Below are 22,564 nucleotides of genomic sequence, written 5' to 3'. Positions count from 1 at the left end.
ACTAATTCCTAGAGTGCCTCCTCTACCTGTTTATAAGGAAGAACACAAGAGATAATCTATTTAAAATGTTTAACTGTTTAGTAATTAAGCACAGAAACCTCTGAGATTCTTGACATTAAAACCAGTGCTCTTTCAACTCTGACACTCCTTATCTAATTTTAATTCCAGAGATTCTAGGAAATATTTTCTTGCAACCTATATTTTAAATCATTGCTCCTATTTCTTCTGTATAGCAGCATTTTTCAAAGGACAAATGGACCTTTTAAGCATGTTTCCTTACAAAAAAAAATCTCTCTTACCTCTACTTTAGTACTTTTAAGGATTCAAATGTGTGTTATCTCTCATATCTCTAGGTTTCATTTAGGATTCTTCACTGAGTTGTCAAACCTCAAGTCTTCCTATCTATCTTTTTGGTCTCATTTCACATGTGCTTACGTCTGCATGGAAATTTTATTTTAGATTCATATTAATCTTCTGCTGCTGCCTGAAATGTGATCTTAACCAGAGTATTAAAGGAGACAAGGAATAGTTTAAAAGATGCACAGTCCTTGTATATACTGAAGAGCATACATTACAACTACTGATATGACATTCTCATGAGATAATACATCAAATTTACAGTTTATAATTGATTTTCTCTGAAGATTCCATGAGTCTGATTTATCTAAAATGGTGAGACATTTTGACACCATCTCCACTGTAAAATGGCAGAGCATTAAAAATCATGGCATTTCCATTTACAAAATGACTTAGAAGAAATGACTTGTCTAATTTGTTCTAGCAGAGTTCAGCCAATAAGCATATAATAATAATACCTCATATTTATGTAATGCCTTACTAAGTTTACCAAGCACTTTCCCTTAAAATCAATTTGTAGAATAGGTAGGACAAATAATTATAATTTCTGTTTTATATAAGAAAAGGCTGAGTTTCTTCCAGGTTATTCAACTTATCCAAGGTCATACATTTGTCTGTTAAGTTACCATACTAAGAGCTTCAGGAGTCCTCTGAATGAACCAAATTCTCCTTCTATTGTAACTAGGATGCCTATCAAAGTGCACATAAAAAGAGACCATCTCTAATAATAAAGACATGGGGTGAGGGGGAGAGATGAATTAAAGTGGACCCTACCATATTGTGGTGGAATCCAAAATAGTATAGGTATAAGGGAATGGATATAAGGGATGCCTCAAGATAGTGTCTGGTTTCATTTACTTTCTGTACAGAGAATAGTAGGCTCCTATAATTTTATTCTCTAGTCCAGTTTGATTCACCTCAGATTCTGAACCCAAATCTAAAATAATAGAATAAACACATTCCATGCTCTGCCAAGAACTGAACATAAATGAATGATTTTGTCAATACTCTACTAAAATATAATTTAGTATTTTACAGTTTTCTCTCCCTCTTTTCCTCCCTGCTTCTTTACTCAAGTCACCAAAGTTATTACTTTTTTCTCCCTTTCTTTGTCATCCATCTTCTCACATTCACTTCCAAGGAGTTACTTCTCTCCCAGAAAGCTTTTGTATTTTGATCTGCAAAAACTCTGCCACTCAGCTACCTGCAAGTATCATGGAGAGACTCTATCTTTGATCTATTTGCAAAAATTAAAGTCAGTCAATCCACATACATATTTTGGTTTTATTAGCATTTTCATTTAGTTTTGCATATCAAGAGGAAAACCAAACAAGTAAAATATAATTCAGATTAGATGCTAGGGGAATAAGATATGGAATGTAGTCTGGCTCAACAAATGAATTTGTGGTATTATAAAGAAATTTCTGAGAAATATTTTGTGCTCAAAATTTGCAGATGGGCTGTCATAGTAGATATGTATAAACCTTGAAATTTAGCAATCTCCAGCCAAAATAACCTCAAAGACTGGATTTAGACAACACTACTATTAATGTTGATGTAAGAAATATTCATCAGCTGGCCAAAAGAAAAGGAACAGCTATTTTAATAAAAATTACATCATAACAAGTACATGTTTTTATATATCTGTAAGATTTTTATATTCTTTACAAAATATAGACAAAAGTGAATAAAATATTTAAACAAAATGCAACTCATTTTCATTAAACTTTATGATAAAGTCATGGTTTCAGAAGTTGAGGAAGAAGTTAAAGGAGTTTTTCCACTGATAATTAGAAAGGTTTCAAGGGCTGCTGGAGTTCTCCCTGCAAAAGTCATGAGCTAAGGGAAGCTATCTTCAAGTTCTCTCTAATTCTAGGCACTTTGCTTAATCTGCTCTGTACCTGCCTAGCATCTGCTACTTTGGTAACCAACTATGTCATCATACCCTTGACTTTATCCTACTTTTTATCCTGCCTTTAAATGTACTTTTTAGAGTCATGAATGATCATTCCAAGTTGGAAGATATCTTAGATCTACTTCAATCACGGATCTCCTTCAAGCAATCTCTATACAACACAGTTGTCAAATAGTTTCTGTCTGAATTCTTGCCAAATTGGGGGAATACACATGCCTAGGTCTTGCTTTCTGCTGAATGAAGTGGTCCTGATCTAGGTACAAATGACCTTTCAATGGTACTAAAATCATAAGGTCTGCTTCTCCAACATCAAACATCATCCTTCTATTGTTTATATCATGGACCTCCCCTCTTGTCAATATATCCTGATCCTGTTATTTTAATGCAGAGAGAAAATAATTCGCCCTTTCCTCTCCAGTGTCCCATGATATATTTTAGAAATTCAGAAAGGTACTTCTAATAGATTAAATGAATACCCCCTACGCACCTCCCCTTAGATAGGTCTTACATCCCGACTGCTTTCTCAGCCACGTTGTAAATGTGTGCCTCTATCCCTGAGTGTGGCTTAGGTGAATATTGGCCAGCCAACACATGGCCCTTAGTGTGTCATTGCTTATATAACTCATTTGTAAAGATAGGTCAGTGAAGGATTGGTCTCCACCATCCATTTCCCCCTCTTTAGTGGCTATAGAAACATGGATCCCAATGAATAGTTGCTTTGGCCCTGGCAAGAGCATTTCTTTTTCTTATAAGGACACTATGAGCACGAGCAGGAGGGAGTGGAAGGAGGTCAGACGTCTGTTCCCTGTTACAGGTCCTTAATCTGTAAAACCACAAACTGCTGATCACATCAGGTCATCCACTCCTAGTCCTTCGCCCTCCTGCCGTCTTCCACGTTCTGTGGCAGGCTAGGTTGTCTCTGCCCTTCTACTCCCTCAAAGCGCCTCCTCGCACCAAGTTCCCTTTACACTGTGTCCCCATCACACATGCCCAGACTCTTTCCCTAACATTGCTCCAACATTCTGCCTTAGATTCTCAGCTAGCTGTACACGCCCAGTGTGTGTCTCGCTGTAACAGAAACACACACTCACAAGCCCGCGGATATGTGCACGCTCGTCCTGGACCCGCTTTTCTCTCGCTCCAATACGCACACACAAACTGTTTCACAGCGTTGAATGGAAAGGGGCGGGGGGGGGGGGGGCGGAATCTTCAAGGACTCCTGAGCTCAATGTCACGCGCGGAAGGAGTCCGGAGAAAGTGTTGAGAGGAGGAAGGGAGGGAGCAAAAGAAAAAAAAAGAAGGCTCTTTTCTGCCAGCAGAGGGCAGTGGAAGGGAAGGCAGCGCCAAGCGAGCGAGGCAGCCCAAGCAGCAGCCCCAGTGAGGCAGGCGGGAGAGAGGCAAGAGCTAGGGCTCTCTGATCGGTTCGCTCCATCAGAAGCCCGAGCAGCAGGACAAACGCCGCGGCGGCGGCGGCGGCGGCGGCGAGAGGCAGACGGGGAGCCCTAGCGAGCAGGGGCAGCGAGCCTTGACTCCCTTCTGACTTCACTTCTTCTGTCTTCCCCTTCGGCGAGTCTGGAGCTCTGCTCCCCCACCTACCACGACCTCCAAGCATGGACGGCGCTGGGAAGCCCAACTCCTCGTCCGGCAGCCGGGACGACGGCAATAGCGTCTTTCCCGTGAAACCCCCCTCTTCGGTCGGTGGAGCCGCTGGGGCCGTGGCAGAGAAGAACCTGGGCAGCCCCCCAGGGGGCGGCGGCGGAGGCAGCACCAAGGAGCATGGCAACTCCGTGTGCTTCAAGGTGGACGGGGGCAGCGGCGGCAGCACGGGCGCCGGCGGCGGCGAGGAGCCGGTGGTGGGCTTTGAGGATGCCGAGGGACCCCGGCGGCAGTACGGCTTCATGCAAAGGCAATTCACCTCCATGCTGCAGCCAGGCGTCAACAAATTCTCCCTCCGCATGTTCGGCAGTCAGAAGGCGGTGGAGAAGGAGCAGGAAAGGGTTAAAACTGCAGGTTTCTGGATTATCCACCCTTATAGTGATTTCAGGTGAGGGGGCGAGGGTCTGGTCCTTGCCCCACCCTCCCTCAAATCCGCTTCCTCTCTCTTGGGAGGGAAGCCCCCACCCCCCACCCCCGGGATTGGGCTGGGGGCTGGCTGCGGGGTGGGGTAGTGGTGTTAGCTGCTGCCATAGCTGGGAGTGCCTCACTTCTGTTCAACTAGTTTCTAGTAAGTCTGGGATAGACATCACTTCAATCTTGCCCAACTGTTAGAGGAGCGGTCTGGTCTCCTTCCCTCAGACTTTAGAGAGGAAGAGAAGGCTCTGTGGAAGCAGGGAAAGTTTTACCTGTAGAAGATGCAAAGTGCAAAGCTTGGGGCAAGAGAGATGCCTAGGGCACCCAAGATCGCTCAACACCCTCCTGCGGCTCTTTTCTTTTGGTACTCTTTTTTTTTTCTCGAAGATAAATCGTGATTATTATCCGTTCCACCCCCCACCATCCCCCCCCCTCTCCCTGGAGAAAACAGGGGACTAAGAAGAATTTGTGTGAGAAGCATGGTGGTAAAATGATCAAGGCACCATACTTAAAGGTCTTGGTGTTCCCCCAGCATATCTCCTATATTTTATATGTATCTTGCCACTGACTCCCTTTAAGATAGTGTGTGATATGATGAAGGTAAGAACATTTAGACATTCCCTGGTTTTAGCTTTCAAGAAAATCCAGAACCCTGACTAACACTGAGCTCCTCCAGGCTCCGTGAGAGCATGACAAGAAGCCCCAGGTTCGGATTAAGTTCCCCAGGCAGGAAAAGGGGGCGTTTCCAAAGTCCCCCTAGTGAAACAGAGCAACACCCTTATTTGACCTTGACTACAAATCTGGCTCAACTTAAGATATCTTGTTCTCTGTTTTCCCCAGGTTACCCAACTTAAGTTAAAATTGGGGAAAGAGGAGAGGGAAAGGCGAAGATTGTTATACACTTCTGCCAGTGTAGAATTCAAGACAAGGACAATATTCCTGGCATTGTAAAAATATTCTCTTTACTTGTCCGCCTGGAGATTGTCTAGCGAAGGTCGTGAAACAAGATCCTCTCATTAGTGTGCACGTACCCTGCCTGCAGCCACTTAGATTAGTTTCTGATGCACTGTTGGCTTTTCCATTTAATAAAGAAAGCTGTTAAAGAAAAAAAAAAACCGTAATGTGTGTAGATGAGCGCGAATAGTTCACTGATTTTAAGTGTCAGCATCTTTCTCTTTTGGTAGGCAGGAGATTAAAAACATCTCCACCCAGATCTGTTGATTGTAAATGAAAGTGGTTTGTTTTTAATAACTAGTTTGTGGGAAGAGACATAAGTGTGTCACCTCAGCAGCTATATAAGCCTTTAAAAAAGAAAGCCACTTGAGCTGTGGGTGAAAAAGAAGGGAAAGAATTTAAAATTTTAGGCTGAACAGGAGCTGTCCACAGTTCTGAATGGCAGTAGCTGTGGAAAATTCGGTCCACTGCCAAGCACAACTTTGGGGTATCTGCCCTGGCCTTCCCGGAAATTTGCAGTATCTCAAAAATTAGTAACACTTTTTATCTATATGTAAAGATATGAGCTTGTGTGTGTGTGTGTGTGTGTGTGTGTGTGTGTGTGTGTTTCTGAGACTAATTTTGGAAAGGAGGGAGATGAGGCTGTCTAAGGCAATGTTGGGACCCATTAACCTTTATGTTAGAGTTCATTAATAGTTTGCTTATAATGATTCTTACATTAAGTAGGCTAAAAAAATCCACATCATAGAGATATACTTTTTGAGTCAAACTTGGAAATGTACCTTCACCAGAGAGAAAAGGATTATAATATTTTGTTTCCCAAAAAAGATACTGAAAAACAAAATATTATCTACTCTTTCATTAAAATGTAAGTCAATTTTTATGTATTTATGCTTTTAAAAATGGAAGTGGTTTCAATACAATCTGAGTAGCAAGAATAAAAATTAATACAAGCAGAGCCTGAATATTTGTATACATTTATGCACATAAGCATATTGAAGTTTTGAGTGAATACACTTTCAAAGTGATAGCATACTAAAACCCAGAAAAGCCCAGCAGGTATCTGAGAATAGACATGTTTCCTATGAATGAATGATATACTTAATATTTGAGGATTACCAAAGCTTTTTTTTTTATGTTGAGATTTTTCTTCCCTTTCTAATTTGTATTGAAATGTCTATGACAATAGGTATCTTTTCCAAAACAATAATGGCACCAACTTTTACTGAAGTAAATGGATTAAGAGTATGTCTCTATTACAACTCACTTTCAGAGAATCAGCATCTAGTTGTGGAAAGAATTAGTGTAAGACTTTTGGGTTAGGCAGTTTCTCTTGAATAAACAGAAAAACGTGATTTTCTGTGGGTTTGCATTCAATAAATGATCATTACTATTATGATACCAGCTGAACATATTTGATAGTGTTTAGTTTATAATATAGTTACTTAAGAAATACAAAATAGCTTGATATAATTACTTATTTATGCTTATTTGAAATACAAAAGTCACATACCATTTTACTACATTCTTCCAAAATATTTACAAAGGTCGCCTTTTTTTGTCAAACAATGGTAGATAGTTTATTTTTTAATCCTTTCCCAAAAATAATCAATACCTGCCACATATGATAATGCATAATTAATTTTAGAATCATAACACCAGTTATTTAAAAGAGAAAAGTTGTGTACATATTTAATACAATATTAAAGTATTAAATTATAAGGCCTTCCCATTACTTTCTATTCCTTAGTAGTAAATAAAACTCATAGCAAAAAGAATTAATGTGATTCCTTGAATGCTTACCTTAATGTTATGAACTAATTTAGACACTGAGAATAATAAAGTTTAACAAGTCAATTATCTTGCCAGTAAGGGCTGATGAGGCATACAGAGTATGCCCTTGGATTTTTGTGTCCCACTTAAATGGCAGGGGGAGACAGTCACCCTTACTTTTAATGCATTATTTGTGTGCCACAGTCCCCCTTGATCCAGGACATACTGCAGAAAAGTAATATGGACCCTTATATACTTGAAGAGTTGCCACTGCCCATTTTGATCAAGGATTTTGTCATTTGTATATATAATGTACTTCTACCTGTGACAATGGGGGAGGATATAGCTGTGTACATACTGTTAAGTGGGAGTAGCTAGTTCTCTTCTCTACAGCTATAGAATGTGAGAGTGCTACTGCTAGGTCTGACAGGTGATCTTTTCCAACATAAAAAGTAGGACAGAAGAGGTTATATTTTTTCTCCATAAACATCAGACTATGATAATAGTATTCCCTACCCCCAACCCAGATGAAAGGGAAGATTCAGATTAGGCTTCTATGATAATAAGTAACTAGAAAATTTTGTCTGTTTTCTTAATGTTCTATTTACAACAAACTAACAGATGATTAATCGACTGAAATGTTCATTTTGTAGTTGTTTTTATACATTAGGATATAGTGTTTAAATTCTTTAAATCTCATCCATCCTGAATTGTTATGACAGTACTCTGATATTTTAAATGGACTACAACATTTATACAAATAAATTTTGTTTTGAGCATTGCTTATTCTCTAGTGACTCTGTGATGGCCCCTGTCATTTCTGGTATGTCCATTACCATATTGGAGAGCTCATAGATATTTTCATTTAAAAACTTTTTGAATTATATCATGCTGACAAATTGTGCTCTGATAAGGTAGGTAGATTGATGTCATAGCAGTTTTTTCCAGTGCCTTTCATTAACTAGTGTGAACTCTGGTGTGAAAAGCTCATTGTGTACTACATAAACACTCCAGAGGCTATGATTCACTTCCTGATGCATGTTGCCACCATTTCTGGCACTCTGATTGTGTGTTGTATTGCAGCCAATCCTGTGTTAATTTTGGAGTTCTTTACCACTGGTGTGTGTATCGGGGAAGGGAAGTTCCACCTGTATTACGCAGCTCAGCCATAAAGGGACTACTTTTTTTTTCCAGGAGCCTCTCACAAGAAAACAAATCAACCTTCTGGGGTTTAAGGTCTAATTAGCCAACTGCTATATTGTCTTTGCACTGAATGCACACATTTAATTTTCTGTAATACTTCCTTTCATTCACCATCCAGATTGCATTACTGACTATGGAAGCCTACATCAGATTTTTGTCTTTCCATGATTTGAATATTCCTCCTCATGATATGAATGAGTATTATAGGTCATTTACTCTATGGGCAGCACAAGAAAAATAATGGATTATGTATTTAGCTCAATTAAACTAAAATGTTCAGTGGAGGATATAGGGTTTGTATTTGTTCATAGCTAAGAGATTGTGATAGTGAGTCTCAAGGATATGATATAACAGTTAAAACTGCTAAATGGACTAAATTCTGTCACTCTGTTTATACTAAATGATTACTTTTAAAGTGACAGTTCACTTTTTAAAAATATCTTTTTATTCCTGGTCAAATTTTTCACCAACAGGTGTTTCTCCTTTAAAAAGATGGGGAGAATTGGATAAAACAGAGTCTCATCACAAGATTACATTTAAAAAGGTAGAACTTTGTCATATGTAAATTTTTATTCCCAAAATGAAAATTTTAAAGTAATCTCTAATGTATTGGTAGAAAGTATTTTATTTTTTGATGCATATGTACTTGATGACTAACATCATGGCACTTTTCAGTTGGAAGGACACTTAGAGATTATCTAGGCCAAGTGTTTTGTTTCTGGAAAATATTTTGATATTTTTATCTCAATATAATTGTTTTTCTTTATAATACTGTATATTTTAATAGATACATTTAAGTACATTATTTGGAAAAGGATGAATTTCATTATACTGTCAAAGAATCTGCAACAAAAAAAAGTTTAGAAATATTGATCTGTCCAACCTCTTCACTGTATAGAGTGAAGAAACTGAGCCATGGGTAGGTGAAGAATATTGGTGTAATTAAATTCCTCTGTTCTATTAGACATGAAAATCTTTTTGATTTCTCTAATACTTAGAAATAAGAATTATTACTACTATTAAGTTTGGAAAATGGAAGCATTTGTAATAAGAAAAATTATGTCAAATTATTAACACAAGAGAGAGAACTAAATAGGTTCTGTAGCATTCACTTTTACTTTATGTTCAGAAATAAATATATAACAATCTATGAACAAGGTGAACACCATATATATTTTATGAGCACATTTAAGGTAATGAGGGAAAATAAAAATGACATGTACTAAGAAACAAAATTATTTTGTTGCACTAAATGTTTCAATTTTACTTCTAAAAATAAATTTGGTTGAGACAGTTTGGTTCATAGCCTACATTAGGTGTTCAGAGACTCAAAGAAATTGTTCATTTTCCCAGTTATACTCTGGAAGATTCTCTCTTGTTCTTTGCAAAATTTCATAGGCCTTGCCATTCATTAAAGTATTCTTCTCTTCCATTTGGGCTACCTATAAAAAAAAAATCCTACTACTTTCATGGGAACGCTGGGTAATTATCTAATGGTATTATCTTGTCATAGGTATATATCTAAAAATGAGACCCAGCTGAAGATTGGCTTAATACAGTCAAATCAAAGACTGAAAAGTCATCTGGTTAATTTGGGAAATGGGAAAGAGGAAAAGGGGGGGAAAACTAATATAGACTTCTCTGTTCAAATTCTCTAGATTATTACTCTATGTTTTTCCAGACCTCCTGTTTTATATGTTCATCACTTCAGTGCTTGTGGGCTCATATTTTTAGAAATGTGAGCAATATTAAAGGTCATCAAGTCCTATCACCTAATTTTACAAATGAGGAAACTGAGACCCAGAGAATATATGACGACCAGATTCACACAGCTAGTAAAAATATGAGGTAGAATTTGAATTGAACTGTCTCATGAATTAGCTTATTTAAATTCTGAAAACTTGGGTGTAATATGTGTGGATACACACACAAAGCTAGATATGAGGGATTAACATTAGTAATAATATACAAGTTAGGATTCTAACACAATTAGGCTGTCTGATTATATGATTACTAGTCTCTTTGGCAGGCTGAAGTCACAGTTCAGTAGTATTAACTCTGGGCTAGACTTAGATCAGAGTTCTAGTCCCTGTGCTTCTTCAGACTAGCTTTGTGACCTTGGGGAAATTACTCATCTTTTTAGATTCTCAATTTGCTTATTCTGAGTATAGGGATAATAATACCTAATTGCTTCTTACCTCACGTGGCTGCTGTTAGGAAAATGGAAATAACATATCAAGCAGTTGAGGCTCCCTAGAGGAAAGACATAGGTTAAATTCAAGCTGTTTGTGTAATACATGAGAAGGACAAGAAGCCTGTATCATTTAAAAATGTAAATGCCTTGTGAATACTGCCAAAAAAAAAAACCCAAAAAACAAACACAGGATAAAATTAACAGTGCTTGTCTAAGAAGAGGGCAGTCTTGGTCATTAGAACAAAATACATTCTGACTTCTAAAATTTGACAGAGTCCATTTAAAAAATACTGGATCAATCTACAGTACCTAGTGACTGAAAAACAAACCCACAAAACCTGGCCATATCATTTTGAAAACTCATTGCAAATCTACATGTCAGTGTCATTTCATTCCATTCAACACTATTCAACAAATAGCATTAAATAACAACTATTTCTTAATAGCATTGTGCCAAGAACTAGGGATACAAAGAAGAGACTAAACAGACCCAGACTTGAGGAGTTAGAATCTAGAAGCCTCAAAGTGGAGAGGATAGAGTAGTAACCTGGCGTCAGGCGAAGTACCTAACTTTCCATATTGTCTCAAATGCCAAAAAGTGTTATAACTGAGCAAATCATTTACATACTTTGAGCTTCATCTGTAAAATGAGGTTTATAATACAAGAAGTTCAAATTAGGGCAAAGGAAGAATTCTTATGAAATGAGGGATTCATACTACATGCTTTCATTGTCCTGGAATCAAATATCATATTAATATTTTATAGTAAGAATTTGAATACACATGGCCAGTTCAAGAGTTTCATTATCTCACTAATGGGGACTTGGGTAGTCCCCAATAGTTATGAGAGTCAATTGTAATATATTAAAAAGCTTTGTAAATGTTAAATCATTCTATAAATGACAGTCATTATTTAAGCAACAGGAAAAACAAAAAAAGAAACAAATCCTCCCACATAATCAACAGAAACCTTAACTACAGTCTAAGGCACTTAAGTTTAGGGCTTTCCATGTCACCTAAGACAAAACATTAATCCAACTAATTCATTATACACATGTGAATACTTTCTTACTTACCTGTCTACAAAATGTATTCATGGCCTTAATTTTGTTTTTGTTGTATTATAATGTTAAACATTCAAAAATAATTTCCAAAAAAATATTAAATGTAGTTAATCTTATATTTTTTTAGAACTAATCTTTTTGAAAAGACTAATTTTTTGAAAGACTCATCCTTGAGTTTGGCTAGGATGTAATAATTTTTTGCTTTTGGTCATATCATTGATAGTCTAAAGAGTCATAAAGACTTGTGATCTGCATTGATAAAGATGGTGTCTGCTCTGATAAAATCACAGTTTCTTGGAACATTGAAGTATATTTTAATCTAAAAATTTTATCTTTTCCTATTCACAATCTTTTGTTTTAACAAAGTTCTATTTTAATTCATCGATGCAGAGACATTGTTCATTGTTAAAGAAGTAATATTCCCAAGCAGGGTAGGAGCTACATCAAGTGCTTATCCAAAATTTATTAATTTATTAGAGTTTAATATGAGTTATATATTGTCTAATTCCACAGAATGTAAATCAAACAGATATATTTACTTTCTCTCCATTAACCTGATAGAACACATAGTATGAGTGAAACTACTTTGGAAATGGAGTTAGGACATCTGGGTTCTAATAACAATTTCCTTTCTAGCTGTGTTATCTTAGGAAACTTAATCTTTTTGTTTTCACATCAATAAAATAGGATTAATTATGCTTTCTGTGACTAACTCACATGCCTAATGAAATAATGACTCGGAAAACGCCTTACAAACTAGAATTTGGAGCACATGATAAGTAGTATATTTGGAAAAGGAAATTTTAGGATATTATACAAATTTAAAAAATTATGAAAATTCAACATAATGGTATACTGATATACTTTGCTACCTTTTGCAGAAGTTTCTGGCCTCGTTCTTTAGAAATTGGATTTACCAAATGATGGTTATGGAGGTAGGAATGACTGAGAGGAAATGGTTAAATATAAAGGAAATATCAAGTAGAAGCATGTAAGTAAGAATTGAGTTTTTCTTGAATAAGTAGATCAGTGACTGAAGGACAAATGTTAGAGAACATACATCAACACCATTTAATTGAACATATTCTTGGCTGCCTTCTTTTTTTTTCATTTTATTATTTTTTAATTCATTAAACCCTGGTTATTTTTTTTTATTTTACAAAAATCATTTTCTATTCCTCCCTCCCCTCCTCCAACCCCTCCCATAGCCAATGTACAGTTTCACTGGGTATTGCATGTGTTCTTGATCAGAACCCATTTCCATGTTGTTGATATTCGCACTAGGATGTTCATTTAGAGTCTATATGCCCAATCATATCCCCTTCGACCCATGTCATTAAGCAGTTGTTTTTCTTTGGTGTTTTTACTCCCACAGTTTTTTCTCTGAATGTGGATAGTGTTTTTTCTCTTGTAACCCTCTGAGTTGTTCAGGGTCATTGCATTACCACTAATAGAGAAGTCCATTACGTTCGATTATACCACAGTGTATTAGTCTCTGTGTACAATGTTCTCCTGGCTCTGCTCCTTTCACTCTGCATCACTTCCTGGAGGTTGTTCCAGTTCACATGGAATTCCTCCAGTTCATTATTCCTTTTAGCACAATAGTATTACATCACCAACAGATACCACAATTTGTTCAGCCATTCCCCAATTGAAGGGCATCCCCTCATTTTCCATTTTTTTTGCCACCACAAAGAGCGCAGCTATGAATATTCTTGTACAAGTTTTTTTTTTAAACACACCATTTTAAGGAAACAAAAAATGGAATATAAAATTAATATCTCTCCATGCACAGTAGTCCAAGAGTCTTAGTGAGCTTTTACCCTAAGACTCTTGGACTACTCTACGTGTATGTATGTATCTATTTTCATTTTCTGATATTTTTTTCTGTCTAAACATATTAATCATAAAAATGAATGTGTACACAGGAGTCAAAAGAGAAATTCAGTAGCACAATTTACCAAGGGATCAACTTTTATATCTAGTAAATGACTATTGAAACACTTCTCTTAGCCAAAAGTACCCTCAGTTTTACTTTACTTCAGCTTTGGGCTTGGACTAATTTAGTACAAAGCAGAGGGAAAAAAACCATCAAATGAACTAAATAAACATGAAGTCTATTCGTTTTTATGTGTTTTTTTTAAACTGATGAACATATTAGTGGCTTTATTCTTTTTTAACATTATTTTATTTGGTCATTTATGAACATTATTCATTGGAAACAAAGATCATTTTCTTTTCCTCCCCCCCCCCCCACCTCTCCCATAGCCCACGCGCGATTCCACTGGGTTTCACATGTGTTCTTGACTCGAACCCATTTCCATGTTGTTGATATTTGCACTAGAGTGTTCATTTAGAGTCTCTCCTCAGTTATTTCCCGTCCTCCCCTGCAGTCAAACAGTTGCTTTTCATCGGTGTTTTCACTCCCACAGTTTATCCTCTGCTTGTGGATAGTGTTTTTTAGATCCCTGCAGATTGCTCAGGGACATTGCATTGACCCTAATGGAGAAGTCCATTACCTTCGATTATACCACAGTGTATTAGTCTCTGTGTACAATGTTCTCCTGGCTCTGCTCCTCTCGCTCTGCATCACTTCCTGGAGGTTGTTCCAGTCTCCATGGAAGGCTGCCTTCCATGGAGGATTTAAGGGATACAAAGATAAAGAAGAAATAGTTCCCGATCTTACAGATCCTATAATCTATTAGAGTTTGCAGTCCAATATTTGAGAAATCACCGCTCTTATTTCTTTTGGCTCAACTTATCATGAAAATTAGGAGTTGTTGGGGAGTCAATATTTTGTTTGGAAGCAGCAAGGTGATATATTAGATAAAATGGAGCCAGGAAGACTTTTCTTCTTGAGTTCAAGTCCATACTCAAACTCATAGTTATATGGCCCAGGCAAGTCATTTAACCTTGTCTGTCCTTTTTTCTTTATCTGTAAAATGAGATGGAGAAGGAAATGGCAAAATGTGTCAGAATCTTTGCCAAAAAAACCCTAAATGGTGTCATGAATAGTCAGACAAGACTGAATAAGGACTGGACAATAACAGATATTTTGGTTGATATTCGCACAAAAAAGATTTGATAAAAGGGCTGAAATACACATTAGGTAACTCATTATTATGGCTCTAGGCACATATTCACTAGCATAAGTTTCCGACAATTCTTTACTATTTCAGTGCATCTATAAACTTATTGATATGTATTTTTAAAAGAGCGGTATAGCTTAGGCCCACACATTCCCTTCTATTCTGTTCAATTTGTGTCTGTGCCTCTTAATAAATTCTCCCTGAGTGGGGGGAAGGTGTACCTTCATAACCGACTGGTTGTCTTCCTTAAGGTCTCTTGACATTTTATTCATAACAATTAGATATTTTTCATCAAATAACCGTTGCTGTCATCTTACATTCTTTTCTAGTTAAAACATTTCTTGGATAACATCCTTCATACTATTTATTTTGCATAATCCTTCATTGTCTTTTAAAAAAATTAACCCTCACTTTCTGTCTTAGAATCAATATTGTGTATTAGTTCTAAGGCAAAAGAGGGGTAAGGACTAGGCAATGGGGATCTAGGGACTTGCCCAGTTTCACACAGCTAGTAAGTGTCCAAGCCAGATTTGAACCAGGACCTCCTGCCTCTGGGCCTGACTCTCAGCCCACTGAACCACCCAGCTGCCCCCTTCATTGTTGATATGTTGCAATTTATTAATGATTAAAGGATTGCATAATGCAGAATTATTTTTGTTAATAGCATCTGAAATTATATACCTTTTTTAAAATTTGGATATGAAAAGAAACTTAGATGATTTAGTTAAATGGTATCATTTCACAGATATAGAAAGGGCCAGTGACAAAAAAAAAATTATTTTTTATAATCACAGAATTCCTTAGTGGATTTTCCTGAGTCAAGTCCTTTTTCTGGAATTATATGGTTATATGATCATATTTTTCTTCTTGGGATGTCATATTAAACTTGTCTTTGAAGTAAGAATCTTTTCTATAATGTTATTTGGGGAAGAACCTTTCAAAATAACTTTTCAAGCATCTTCCAAATATATAAATTTCTGTAAGTAGTAACTTGTTGCCTTGCCTGAAGTATTCGAGTTCCATTAAAATACAAATTCTTTTAAGATGATTAGTATTATAAGCTATCAGTTAGTTACATGTTTTAGTGAAAATGAGTTGATAGGTTTCAGAGATACAATGAGAAAAGAAAGTATTTAAGAAGGCTGAATGAGAATCATTGAGAGGAGAAACACGAAAGGACAACTTCACAATTTTTTTCAAGGGCTATTTGACCATATGTTAAAAAAAATTAAAGAGCAAAATAATGTTTCTAGAGATATTGACTTCTTGATAATATTAAGAAGATATTTTTTTAAAGAAGTCATGGTCTAAGGAGATTCCTTTGTATCTAAAATTTATGACAAGAAGAGAATAGTCTAGAGCCCTTGTTTATGTCTGTTGGTAAAAAGAGAAAAATGAAGCAAGATCAACATAAAGAGAAAAAAGGCTAATTCTTTTATTAAGAGAAAATACAAAGTATTTTCATACAAATTAATATTTCTAAAACATCCAATTCATTTACATTCTCTATCAGTTTATACACATATGATTACTTTTGTAAAAAGAATAAAGACATTTGTAGTCTTTATGGACAAATTGGAAACATCAAATTACTTATTTGCTTTTAAATGAGAAATACAAACTGACTGATCTCCATATGTGTCAAAAGATCCATTTAGATGCTGAAACACTTAGTTAATCAGTTTTGTTTTTTTCAGTTTTAGGCTGTGTCTAGTTTGACTCTTTCATGCTTCCCTCTAGAAAATAGACTCAAATATATTCTGCAAAATATTCTGTAGGTAAAAACCTAACACATACAACTTTGTAACAAGTGGTTGTTTTTTTTTACCTTATAATTATGCATGTATTTGAGAACATCAATACCTTTTTGTTTCTTGAGCCTGAAAAAAAAAAGAAATTATTTGGGGGAGGCATCAAATTGATTCTTTTCCTATGACAGATTTTAGAAGTTAGAAGATGCTACTGTGGATACTTTGTTCTATATCTCATCTCCAGAAAGCTCCAATTGCTTTGGGGAAATTAATGTTGTCTTCAGCTGAGAAGAGTGAAAGGGATCATTCTATTCCTAATGGCAATAGAATGAAGAAGAATTACATGATTTTCAAATATGGTATTGTCTAATTTGTTTTTTCCATCTTGATTTGGCAAATTATCTTCTCTGGTTTTCAATATCATGCAAATTTACAATTCTGTTACATAATGAAGAAGAAATTTATAGACTATCTCCACAGGTATAATTAAAGAAAAGTCTACATTTTCAGAGAAAAGTATATCATTTTTAAATGTAACTGTAAACTATCCAAGATATGCATTTTGCCCCTCACCTACATCCCAAACAATTCATTGGTAAACCTGCTAATAGCAAAACAGTTACAGGAAAACACTAATAAAAGTTCTGCCCAAATAAAAGGTTGTCACATAAAATTAATGGAAAGGATAAGAGCAAAGTTGACCTTGACATGAAAAATTCTTAATCAATTAATAATGGCTATTAACAATAACTGGGATTACAATTTGGGGGAAAATATAGGGTTCTTGGCTTAATTGTATTTTAAAACTTCCATCTCTAGACTTTGAAGGCAATGAAAAGTAATATGCATTGCTCATGAAAACACTTTTTGAAAGTGTTGTGTTTTTGTGTTTCTGGGAAAGAAAATAATTCATTAAGATCATGTGCTATTTACACATAAAACATATATATATACACATATATATATAATGCCCCTTTAGTTTGCCTATAGACATGCAATTAAATATGTATTAAGAAAACAGCAGGGATTATTTTCCAGGGGTTATTCTATGCTTGGTAATATAAACATTCCTTCCTCTTAGAGAGATTATATTCTATTGGGTAGAAACAGTTATAATGATAAATATATGTAGATACATGTTTGTATATGTATATACAACATAATACCAGGTAATTTGGAGTGGAGAGAGCAAAAGTTAACTTGGGAGGTATGGATCAAAAAAGGCTTTGTGTGGGAGGTGGCATTTGAACTGAGCTCTGAAGGATGCTATGAATTTCAAAAGGTGGCAGTGAGGAGGGAAAATATCCTATGCCTGAGATATAGCCTGTACAAGGGCAGAGGGGTAGTGGGAGTTGAAATGCCATGTATGGAGAATATTAAGGAATTTAGTTGGGCTGGAGTATATAGTCGAGAGTGAATAAAAAAATCTGCAAAGATAGGTTGATGTGAGATTGTGAAGATCTTTACAGAATCTATTTCATTTTAGAGGTTTGTCATACTTTTAAAGCAATTAAATGTGTCTCCTCCCAGCAGGATAGGTTTTTGTAGAGTTTAATTTGACTTTGTATTGGCTAACTATGTCCAGCAGAATTTACAACTTGCTTGTGTTACTAATTTGAAAACAAATTAAATCAAATCTGAACGAATTTCTTAAAACATGGAATTTCTACAATATTCTTTAAATAAATATATATATATATATATATATATATATATATATATATTTCTTCTCCCCTCCTTTCTTCCTTACCCTCTTCCTTTATTTGCTTCATCCTTTCCTCTCTTCCTCATTCCCTCCCTCCCTTTTGGTCTTCCTGCCTTCTTTCTTTCCTTCATTCTTCCCTTAATTTATTTTTTCCCTCGTTCCTTCCCTGAATTCCTCCCTTCCTTTTTTTTTATCATTAAACTGCTGGAGATTCTCCTAGATACTAACATATAAAATTGGTGGGTGGAGGAGGCTGGGGTGAGAAAACGGAAAAAAAAAAAAGCTCTTAACCTACTTTGGCATCTTTAATTTTTAACTTTATCATACTTGTTAATTGCCTGGATGTCCTTTAACCATCTATTTCCATGATTCTTTCCCAGAGGCTTGGTTTAATTTTAAAAAGTGCAGTGTATTCAGCCCTAATTATTGGAGAGCTCATTGTAGGCAAATAACAGGAGAGAGCAATGACCACAAGGCATGCTTGAATCAGTGTCCTGGATACCACAAGGACTCTGCTGGAAACACTGTGGGGCATTTGGGAATAGGAAATTAATCTATATAAGGTGTGGTAAAAAAAAGTCAGTAGCATTTGAAAGGGATTTTCTTTGCTGGAACCAGGATTTTACTGAATCATTGATTTTTTTTTTCATTTTTAAGATCTGGGTTCCTGTAAGTTTGCATTTCTGTTTCTCTTGTCAAGTGTCTTGACAGGCTTGCAATTTAACTATACCCCAAATTGTTGAACTCATACAGACTCAAATACCTGTCACAAATCAGTACTTAGACAAAAGGCACTTGTAAAAAATGGCACAAGAAAATAGCTATATTACTTCTCTTCAGTTAGAATAAAGTTTTAGGGTGTTATATTTCACAAAAAATATGTCATCCCCTTTGCCTAAAAATCATTGCCATCTGTTTGCACTGAAAAAACTGCCTACTTGACTATGTTAAACTTTTGCAATAATCTGATTGAATTTTTCACCAATGAAGAATTGCCAGCCCATATTCTTACCAGTGTCATAGCCAGTATTCCTATAAGCACAATGTGGACAGGACTTCTGGTCAAGTGTCACTATATTCAGCCACAAAGAAGAAGAACAATCCTGTCAATAATCTTCTGCAGGTCCAATGATCATGCAAGTTAGGTTACAAAACTATTAATTATCTTACTACACTAGAGTTTAGAACATGCATTTGTTCCCTTTTTGTGTTAACTTTCTCTTAAAGAAGTATAGGCATATTTTTTTTGTGAGGGTCTTGATTAGAAAACAATTGTTTCAATATTCTCAAATTGTACCAAACCGATCAGAGTGATTGCTGATTGAAACTGAGAAGGAATCCACTGAACTTGTTTCTTCTGCTTCTTATTTATTTCTTTACTCCTTGCATTTTGGCTTCAGGAACTATCATTTGATTGAACCTGGTTTGTCCAAGTTTTTAAATGTATCCTCAAGTTTATTTTTATTTCTTCTCCTTTTCCACTTTCTTAGTTTTGTCATTTCCATCCTCATAATTCCTCTCAGGTCCAGCTCCTCTTTGTACACACTATCACTGCCCTAATTGAGACTCCTCATCTCCTGTCTAGCTATTTCAGAAGCTTACAGATTACTCTTTCAGTTTCTAAGTCTTTTTCTGCAAACCATCCTCCACACAACTGCTAAAATAAGTTTTCTAATATACAGGTCTGACCAGATCATGTTTTTGACTAAATATCTTCAGCTGCTTTCTATGAAATTTCAGATAAAATTCACCTTTAGACTGGTATTTAAAGCCTTCAACAATCTGGCCTCAGTGTACATTTTCAGATTTATTTGATATTACTTCTATTCACACATTATGTTTCATATAAATTGGGCTCTTAGTGTAATTCAGTATCCCCGATGCTTCTTTGTGACTTTGTATAGGTTGTCTGTCCCATATGTCTGGAAAATTATCTGTTTTTTAGTTTAAATTTATTTATTACTTTAAATTTCCCATGTAACTCCTTTCCTCCTTTCCTTCCCACACTAGAGAAGTCATTATTTGACTTACATGTGAATACAAATATATACATATATATCATGCTTGTTTTTATTTATGAATTCTTTATCTTCCATATCTTCAGTTTTCAAGTAAACTTCCTTTTCTTTACTAATTTCCCCCAATTGTTAGTGGTCTCTCCCTTAAAATTCTTTATAATTCATAGGATTATAAAATCCTTGATTTGGAGCTGGAAAGTAATATAAAGGTCACCCAGTCCAACCCCCTATTTTACAGAGGAGAAAACTCAGACACAGAAAAAGTAAGTGACTTGCCAAAGAAAATAAGTTGCTTGAAGACAGTGAGTGCACCAGTTTTGTTTCTATCACCAAAACCTGGCACATAGTATATATTCAAAGAATGAATGTTGAATTGAATTGCCCAGAATCATACATTTAGGTAATAATCCAAACTTCATTCCTCTAATTCCAAATGCAGTTATATATTCACTATACCACATTCATGACTTCAGTTCCTCATATGTGTACATTTGGAACAGTGCTTCTAGAAGATTAAGTCCTATACCAAGATGCCTTGCTAGACCATTGATACCTGTAATATTATCAAGAAAGAATAATAATGATGATAGAACAGAACTATTTTGATTTGAAATAAATTCAAATTGAGTAATGTCCATTCATGAAAACACCTATATTCCATATGTACCCATGATAGAACAAAAGATGATAATAACAATAATTAGAAACAATAATACCATTTATGTTGTGTTTTAAGATTTGAAAAGCATTATATATGTATACATAAATATACAAATATATGGATGGATGGATATAGTACCTTTCTTGCACATACATATATTTAAACATTTTTATGAATGAATAAAATTGGTCTCCTTGCTCTTCTTTGCACAAGATACTCCCTCTCCCATCTCTTGATATTTTCTCAGGTTATCTCCCATGGCTGAAATGCTCTCCTTCCTAGTATCTGCTTCCTGTCTTCCCTGGCTTCCTTCAAGTGCTAATTAAAATCCTTCCTTCTACAGAAAGGTTTTTGCTAATGTGTGCATTCCTTCTGTTGATTATTTTCAACTCATTTTGCATATAACTTGTTTATACATAGTTATTGATATCCTGCTATCCTCTTTAAATGATGAGTTCTTTGAAAACAGGGGTCATCTTTTGCTTTTTTCCTTTTGTATCCCCATCACTGAGAATATCTCCTAATTCATTAAAAACAAATAATGTTTATTGACTGATCATCACAACTCTCAACTCCATGTGGCAGTTATAATTATTATCCTCATTTTATAGATAAAGGAAAGTGAGGTGGATTCAGGTGACGTGACTTGCTCAAGGTTGTAAAGCTAGTAAATATCTGAGGTAGGAATCCAATTCAGATAATCCTGAATTCATTTCCCATATTTTACCTTCTGTGCCACCTCATTCAAATAATTTTCTGAAGAATTCAGTTAAAAATTCTCTTTTACCTCAGGTGCCCAAGTACTTCAGGTGAAAGTGAGGAGTGTGAGGGCTAGGTAGCTGTAACTGTGGAGTTGTGTGGCTTCTCACATACCAAAAGTAAGGTTATAAAATATTTAAACAAGCATGAGCGATTTTCGATTCAAGTGATAAAAGACAACATTCATATCAAGAGGAGAAAATAATCTAAAGAAATTATTTCTTTTTTTAAAAAGCAGCCAATTAGGACTAGCATATATAATTCTAGAAGGAATTAGCTAACTTATTAAACACTAATTAAACAGCTGTTTGGTGGGTCAATAGAGGATTTTCCTGTAATACTACTGCTTTGACTTTTGCAGTTTTGCCTCCTATGAGGCCAAGTATCTTGCTGATGAAGTATGAACAGGACCTCCTAAGAGGTGAGAGATATCAGCTGTGGAGCCAAACCTTCCATTGGCTACCTCCACCTTTACCTTTGGGGAATTTTCACCCTGAGAAGTGCCCTGGGGAATAGACCTTCCCAGCAGAATTTCAAGGAAAGAAACATATTCACTGGGGAGTTTGGGGAAACCCTTGGTGAATCTTGTGTGTTTAGAAACAAACTTGTAGTTATTTCTAATATTTTATAGAAATGAATAAATGTTCAAGGAGGAAGAAAACATTCTTATTGATAAAATGATGAAAAAAATCAAGTCCATTCCCATTTTAATGTTCTTTTTTTCTATTCAAAAATACTTATTGAGTCCCTGCTACTAAAGGTAATAATAGATCATATCATGCTATTATGAATATGATGTATTATTGCCTTTAGGAGAAAGAACACAATCAATTTTGTTTCTAGTTGGAATGAATATTTCTTAATATATCTTCCATTTTAGTTCTTCGAAAGTATATGAGTTTTTCTTCTTAGTTTCATCAGGTTGAATGTGATGAAACCTCCAGCCTCCTACTCCTACTTTCAGTGTCTTCTTAGATTGTCTTGGAGAAGAAAATAATCTGTCCCTTAAAACAAAAACTTCATTAAAACAAAAACATGAATTTCAAGTCCC

At 35.6% G+C, this 22,564-nt stretch overlaps 1 protein-coding gene across 1 annotated transcript in view; it reads left to right on the top strand.

Moving 5' to 3' along the window:
• Positions 1-1,431: 1,431 nt before the first annotated feature.
• The window catches only part of HCN1 (hyperpolarization activated cyclic nucleotide gated potassium channel 1), a 609,900-nt gene continuing 588,767 nt past the window's right edge, over positions 1,432-22,564 (top strand). Inside the window, exon 1 of the mRNA XM_001363828.4 lies at positions 1,432-4,316. Within this exon, the coding sequence (XP_001363865.1) occupies positions 3,883-4,316 (434 nt within the window). The 5' untranslated portion in view covers positions 1,432-3,882. The remainder of the gene's footprint in view (positions 4,317-22,564) is intronic.

The sequence above is a fragment of the Monodelphis domestica genome, chromosome 3 (assembly GCF_027887165.1).
Source record: "Monodelphis domestica isolate mMonDom1 chromosome 3, mMonDom1.pri, whole genome shotgun sequence".
Taxonomy (NCBI): Eukaryota; Metazoa; Chordata; class Mammalia; order Didelphimorphia; family Didelphidae; genus Monodelphis; species Monodelphis domestica.
The sequence above is the reverse complement of the archived record's forward strand: the minus strand, read 5'-3'. Positions and strand labels throughout refer to the sequence as shown.